The 7,609-nt window shown below is 38.0% G+C and overlaps 1 protein-coding gene across 11 annotated transcripts in view; it reads right to left on the reverse strand.

The window, feature by feature from the left end:
- Positions 1–210: 210 nt before the first annotated feature.
- Positions 211–7,609, reverse strand: part of LOC122864421 (H-2 class I histocompatibility antigen, Q9 alpha chain) — a 46,346-nt gene continuing 38,947 nt past the window's right edge. For 3 of the 11 annotated variants that reach the window (XM_044171822.1, XM_044171817.1, XM_044171818.1), the window contains 6 exons: positions 4,372–4,575; positions 3,542–3,871; positions 2,568–2,669; positions 2,187–2,204; positions 1,929–2,001; positions 211–1,710 (listed from right to left, as the gene is read on the reverse strand). In XM_044171822.1, the coding sequence (XP_044027757.1) occupies positions 1,955–2,001; positions 2,187–2,204; positions 2,568–2,669; positions 3,542–3,871; positions 4,372–4,575 (701 nt within the window). In that variant the 3' untranslated portion in view covers positions 211–1,710; positions 1,929–1,954. Of the gene's footprint in view, positions 1,711–1,928; positions 2,002–2,186; positions 2,205–2,567; positions 2,670–3,541; positions 3,872–4,371; positions 4,651–7,609 lie in introns of all 11 variants that reach the window. The other 8 variants (XM_044171821.1, XM_044171819.1, XM_044171816.1 and 5 more) reach the window with 4 other exon arrangements.

Consider the following 7,609-nt stretch of genomic DNA (forward strand, 5'->3'; position numbering starts at 1 on the left):
TTTTCATGTTGTGAAAAGTCAAATCCCCCCTTCAGTCATCTGTAAAGAATCACAAAATACTTTTGTTCTTAGTTTAACGTCTACAGGTCAGAGCCACGTTCATTTAGTCTCTGTGACATTAGTGAAAACTCAGGAAATATTAAAATAATTGTACCTACAGTCACAGATGTGTAAGCATATATTGTATGATGAATCACAAAAAGACAGAAATTTGGAGAATTAGGGACTTTATTGTTTAAGCAAAACAACAGTACAAAAGTAATGAACCCAACACAAGAGGTGATTTTGAGCATCGCTGATCAATTTCTGTTTAAAAAACTGAGAAAACATCCCCTCCCTAAACACTAGCAGAAAATATTTTCAAGAAAATGTATAATCTAAAATTAAACTATAATAATGGCTCTAAACAGATCAAAAGATAAAAATTATGAAACAAAAAACAACAACATACTCCTGATTAATTAACCTCAAAAACATTTTTTTTTGGTTGAAAACAAAACAAGATATTTCAATTCGATCAGTTTTAAAGAAATATACAAGCAAACTTTTTACACAACTGGAAAATAATAATTTTTATTGATGCTTATATTTTGTGTGTGTGTGTGTGCGCGCACATAGGGGTGGGCAACATTGATACAACCTATCATTGTAATTTAATTTCATGCTGTATTCATGATGTCGTACATTTTCTGGAAATTAAAATAAGAAACCATTTAGTGATGTAGCAGTAACCAGATGGAAATACGTGTCCAATGATTTACGTACAAATCAATATAATTCAGCACAGTGATGTAAAACTCCATCCATCCATTTCCTGTCCGGCTCGTCCTGCTGAGAGTCGCGGGGACTGGAGTCAATCCCAGCATGCACTGGGCGAGAGGTGGAGTACAGTTTATCACCAGGAGTAACACCGACAGACAACCATTACATTGACACCTACAGGCAATTTAGGGTGTCCAGTTTCCGTAGAACATTTTAGTATGCTGCTGATTGATTTGCAGTATTGCCTACAGTGATCTAATACAACCAGTTAACCAAAGAACGGCTTTATCAGTATAAATACTATAGAAAACTCTCTGCTGATTTATAAATATGTTATCTCAAGGTATATATCATCATATTGCCAGACCCTATGAGTATATATTTATGAAAATGGGAATGTGTGTGTGTGTGTGTGTGTGTGTGTGTGTGTGTGTGTGTGTGTGTGTGTCAATATATGTATATTTACAATCATAATTGATTTTATCAGAAAACCCCAAAACCAGAAGTATTAAACTGTAACTATGGTGGATTTGTTTTAGATGAACACACAAATGTTTAAATCAGTTATGTATGTATGAAGAGTGCTGTGATGCTTTTATTGTTTTGAATCTTGTGTTTTACTTCTCTTCAAGAAAAAAAATATGAATCGTCCTCGTTTGATTTCCCCACATTTAAGAAAACATTTTATCAGAGGAAATGTCACAAAATTAAACTAAATAATTAAAATAATTTAATGTCAACATCTATTTTTTATGTTTGTCAAATATTTGTCAATTTATTTTTAAATTTGTTTTCTTTGTATTCAAACCAATAAGCATCAACTACTAGATTCCCAACCCTGATTCTATCAGTTTATGATATGATGACGAATAACCAATGAAGTCCCAGTTTACGGAGGACGATGTGGAGGCACCGCTCCTTGTTCCAGTGCAAAATTTATCCATAAACCTAAAGAGACAAACAGAAAAGAAATGGCATTAAATAGAAAACAAATTAATTTACTATAAACGTTTGAAAAGTTCAATTCCACAAAGCCTCATATTTACAGTTTCATTTAGACTCGTGTCGTCTAAAGTGGATAAAGAAACAATCTCAGCAGGTTCTTTTACAAAGCAGCTCTGTTTAACAACAGGTGTGAAATTCATGTCCCGTATGAAGCAACTCACTGTGTTCAGGGTGGTGTGTTTTTCATTTAGGCCTTTGGATTCAGCTCCTCCAAGACGTCAGAGCCGTTTACAGCTGTAAGGTTAGAAACACATTGTTAGCCCTCATCCTGCTCTGATCGGACTCTGTGTTTTACAAACTGCTGACACTGCAGGAAACAGTCCTGAAAACGTTCTTCAGCACAAAATCCAGACACCCTTTTTAATCTACAGAGAGCATGTCAGGTCAGAGAAAATAGAATAAAAACAGGTTTTACTCACGAGATGGAGGGCGTTTGGCTGAAATAAAAGAAAAGACAAATTATTAATGTTGTTACAGTTAAAAATGCCAGACTTTGTCACCTTCTTTCCAGTGAGGATCCCTCTTCTACTCACTCAAACTGATAAATAAATCCCTTCTACCTTTCCTTTCGATCTTTCAGTATTTCTTTTCCTATCACCTCTCCCACATCATCATGCTACAGTCATATGATCATGAAACTGTGGCTCTGGGCCTTACATCGCTTACTGTTGGTTGAAACGATTTTGGTGTGCTGGGAATTAAACCTTGTTTCACTTTTGGAATCTGGACAAAACATCAACTCAAAGTCTAAAATCAAAATACAAAAACAGAGAGAGACTGTTTTCGTTTTGGTCTCTCACCATTCTTCTTTTTGTAAATGAAGAATCCAATGGCAGCGACGGCGACAAGAGCAAGAACGGCCACTGCAGCAATGATGATGACAGTCATGGAAATGGGATTCCCTGTTGAGCAGAAAACAACAAAACATAGTCACAACCTGTACAGATGAAGCAGGTTAGAGGAGGAGAACATCCATTTGTCAACCAGACCTCAGTCCTGTATATAGACATCATATGTTTGTTTGTCCTGCTGTTGTTAATTTAAATGTTTATCCCCACTCGTCTGGACATAATTACTGTATCTATGCTTGTTTATTCTTGTCTGGCTTTGTTGTCTTTGTTTAGCTGTTTGTCTTTGTTGGTTTCTGTCCCATATGTCTTTGTTTTTGGCACAATGAGAGCTTCTGACAATCATATTCAAACTCCTTTTTCACAGTCAGCATACTTGGCCAATAAACTTTATTCTGTCTGATTTACTGACAGTTACATACATTCACCCAGTTATTAAATAATTCAATCTACTCATCTTCTAAAACTGACCAGTAGTTGAGTCAATACAGTGTCAATAATCTCTGAACTGCGGTTACACATGGTCTGAAAAAAAAAGCTCTCAAACTTTGTTTAAGTTAATTTTTTTACAATGATTTAAAAACTAAAATAAATTTACAAAGGTGGTAAAAAACAAATTTCAAAATATAAAATGAAACCAAAAAAACGTTTTATGTTTTGTATGAAACATTATTTTTCTATATTAATCAAAGCAGCACAAAAACATTGTGGTGGACTACTTTGACTTTTAACTGAAATAAACTTTTTTTTTTTTAAAAGGTGGGCACGTTTACTGGTTTAAAACTGATCTTCGCATTAAAATTAGATCTAAAAACTAGATCAAAGAAACTAACAACAAAACAATATGAGGAAACAAAACTTCCCATCCAACACACATGAAAATACATGAACTGCAGGACTGTTACGGTAAAATAAAGATTTCCCACCTTCATCATTTCTGATACCAGTCTTACCTTCGTTGCTCCTGATCACTGCTTTGTCCAGTTTGGTGACGATGTCCTCCTTCACACCAGAGAGCTGAAACACACAGTCGTACTTCCTCCAGTCTTCAGGTGTGACTGATGAAAGTTTCAGGTCAACACTCATCTGGAAGGATCCATCGTGGTTGGGGAGGATCTCTCCGTGCTCCACCTCCTCATGAAGCTCCTCTCCATCTTTCCTCCAGAACATCACGGCTCTGTCAGGGTAGAAACCTGTAGCGTGGCAGCTGACTGGAGAGGAGGGAGTCTTCTGGAGGAGAGACACTGAGGGAAGCTCTGGAGAGTAAAGACAAAGACAGTTTATAGGTTCTTTATTATTATGTACTGGATATTAATATTATCATTCCTGTTTAATGTAATGTATTTTAAATGCCTTAGTAACACATACACTATATATAAACCTCATTGAAGTGTAAATGAGAAAAGAAGGGAGGGACAGAGGGGAAAAGACAGATGAAGAGCGATGAGGAGGGGGGGCAGTGAGTGTGAGAAGAGACAGAGAGAAACTGAGACAGACAGAAACATGGCCGAGAGAAAATGGAGGGAACGAGTGGTGATAAGTGTGTGGGAGAGAGTGAGAGGAAATGGGGTAAAGGGAGAGGGAGGCAGAGAGATGAAGAGAGGTGAGACGACATGAGAGGAAGAGAAATGTGTGTAAACAAAGTGGGTCTCTGTATGTTGGTTCATTTTATTGTAATGTTACTGTTGGTTAGAAACAAATGAGGCATATTAACATTGTTGTGTCCATGAAACTACATCAGGTCATGTGATTCTACCTGTTCTCAGCAGAGAGCTCCTCCCATAGTCCAAATACTTCTTCAGCCACTCAGTGCAAATCTGGGTGAGGTAGTTCTTGTCCTGTGCGATCAAAGCTTTGTTATTATCCCACTTGTGTTTGGTGATGACAGCCTGTTGTTTTGGAGCGATCCATGTCTCTGTCTTCAGGTCAAATGCTATGAAGTCTTCTCCGTCATAACCATCTTGATAATATACATTGATCTCATTAGTCTCATCATCCCACTCACAGCCGTACATCCTCTGGTTAATGTGGACACCTGAGAGAGAGAGAGAGAGAGAGAGAAAAAAAGAGAGAGAGAGAGAAAGAGAGATTTCTTACGTAAAAAGAGAGAGAGAGAGAGAGAGAAAAAGAGAGAGAGAGAGAGAGAAGAGAGAGAGAGAGAGAGAGAAGAGAAAGAGAAAAGAGAAAAGAGAGAGAAAAAGAGAGAGAGAGAGAGAGAGAAAAGAGAGAAAAGAGAGAGAGAAAGAGAGAGAGAGAGAGAGAAAGAGAGAGAGAGAGAGAAAGAGAAAAGAGAGAGAGAGAGAGAGAGAGAGAGAGAGAAAAGAGAGAGAAAAGAGAGAGAAAGAAGAGAGAGAGAGAAAGAGAGAGAGAGAAAGAGAGAGAGAGAGAAGAAGAGAGAGAGAAAGAGAGAGAAAAAGAGAGAGAATTTTTAAAACTCAAAGTAGGTGAAAAAATCAATTCACCCTCAAAAACAGAGCACAGAGCCTCATTACAACACCAAATACATTCAAATGTGACGAAATCATCAATAGACTTATAATACAGAAAATCAACCATAACTCTTGATTTCACCAAGTTAGAAAACAATGCTATTAAGTTCTGATTTATATTTTGATCTATTTTCTTTTTCCTACTTGTATAAATGGCCAGTTTTTCTTGGCCTAGATCAAAATTCAGAAACTGACAAACAAATATTTTTTTCTCACATATTTGTACCCCAAAATAAACGTCTCCAGAGAAAAGGTCTCATTACAACTCCTAAAAACATTGCTTACAACTAGAAATAAAGGCTGCAATCTACTACAATTCATAAAAGCATGAAATACAGTTTCTCTATTAGAGCTAAAAGGGCATGTAGACGCAACCTCAGGGTTTAAAACAGAAACAAAAGCATTAACCGCGACTTGGAGGAACTGAATCCAAAGAACTCTCCATTGTAAATCACCTGTTCTCTTGGTCAGCGGTGGTTTATACAAGGATCTCCACTCAGGTTTTGTGCCTTGATCCAGTTTTAAAAAATCACGGCAGGGAGAATCAACTTTTCCTTTTAACACCTTTTTGTTAAAAACTAAAAAACACAAAGCCTGTACAAAGATTTACCAATACTCGAGAAAAAGTTTACACACAAAGATGCACCACTTTCAATGAAAGGGGATGTAATCCCTTCAACACTGATCGACAAAAACAAACAGGGGAAAGAGTCTTTGGGATTAGGAGCACAGGAGCCTACACAACGCTCTGTTAACAAGACTATTTCAGCTGTTCTGAGGGCAGCTTTCCATTTCATGAGCAACTGGGTAACCAGCCGAATAGACCTGATTCCCAAGTGTTGAGCTAATACTGCTCCATTCTTTAAATCCGGCCCTACAATATTTAGTAGGTGACTCAGAGTAATAATGTTGTGTTCAATCAGCAACCTACTAAGTCCAGGAAAAATAGAGCTGTCCGTTAGGTCCAACCGAGAGCCGTGGATTAAAGGTTCCTCCAGTAGCCAGTGAAGAGAGTGGGAGCTTTCTGGTCGTTGAACAACAAAGAGACTCTAAACTTTAAAGATGTTCTTATAAAAAACTGGCAATGTAGAAGTGTCCACCTTTAGGGGATCCATCAAAAAAAGTCCTTTGTCCAGCCCCAAACCTACAAAACTACGTAAAATCAGGCATGAAACAGTCTATACATTTTTGACAAAAACCAAAGGCCCCCAAAACTCTCCATAAATAACCATGTTCAACACGGTCAAAAGCTTTCTCCTGATCCAACGATATTAACCCACAATCTAAATTTAACATCTTAGAGACATCAAGAAGATCTCGAATCAAGGAAACATTATCAAAGACTGACCTGCCGGGGACGCAGTATGTTTGGTCAGGGTGTATGACCTGGTCCATAACCTCTGCCAACCGATTAGCTAAAACTTTAGAGAGCAGTTTGTAGTCACTGCACAGCAAGGAGACTGGCCGCCAGCACTTGATGTCTGTCAGATCCCCTTTTTTGGGTAGGAGAGTCGAGACTGCTCTGCGGCAACTCAACGGCAGTAGCCCTCCAGCTAAACTGTCATTCAGTACCTCCAGCAAGTCTTCTCCGAACTCTGACCAGAGTCGACTGGCAGACCGTCAGTCCCTGGTGCTTTTCCCAGCTCCATACCTTGGAGGGCTTTATACAGCTCCCCCATGGACAAGGCACCTGAAATCTTTGTGTTGACTTCCTCTGCCACTCGAGGAAGATTATCAAAAAAATCACTGTCATTCCTATAATCTGGACCCAGTTCATTTTTATATAAAGATTCATAAAAAGTGACTGCTCTCCCACGAATGTCTTTGGGATCAGTCAATAATGCTCCAGATTCAGAACGTAGAGCATGAAGGACCCTGCTCTGTCCACTTTTCTTCTCCAAACCAAAAAAAAAAACCTTGACGGTACGTCCATCTCATTCACACTTAGAAACCGTGACCTGACCAAAGCACCCTGCGCTTTAACCCCTAACAGATCAGATAACTGAGTCTTCTTATTTTTAATGAGAGACTCCACATCACTTTGATTTCCATGCAATTGAGCCAATTCTTGCAGTTTTAAAATATCAGTCTCTAAGGTGTTCAACATCATGGTTACTTCTCTAGTGACGTTCTGAGAGTATTGCTGACAAAACTGTTTTATCTGGACTTTCCCAAAATCCCACCATTTCTGCAGTTTTAAAGGAATTCTTTCTAGTTTTAAAAACATCCCAAAATGTTTTCAAACTTTCTTTAAAGCACAAATCACTCAATAAAGTGGTGTTAAAATGCCAATACGCACTCTTTGGCTTTACAGAGTTTTAAAAAATAGTGCAATGAACCATACTGTGATCTGAGAGACATGATGGAGTAATAAAACTACTTTCAACAATGCTACCATGATGTTTAAAAACATAAAACCTATCCAATCGTGCTGAAGAAATCACGGCATCACGAACATGAGTCCAAGTGTATTGTCTTTGTTCTCCACCAAGCCGTCTCCAAACA

The sequence above is a fragment of the Siniperca chuatsi genome, linkage group LG17, assembly GCF_020085105.1.
Source record: "Siniperca chuatsi isolate FFG_IHB_CAS linkage group LG17, ASM2008510v1, whole genome shotgun sequence".
In the NCBI taxonomy this organism is placed as follows: Eukaryota; Metazoa; Chordata; class Actinopteri; order Centrarchiformes; family Sinipercidae; genus Siniperca; species Siniperca chuatsi.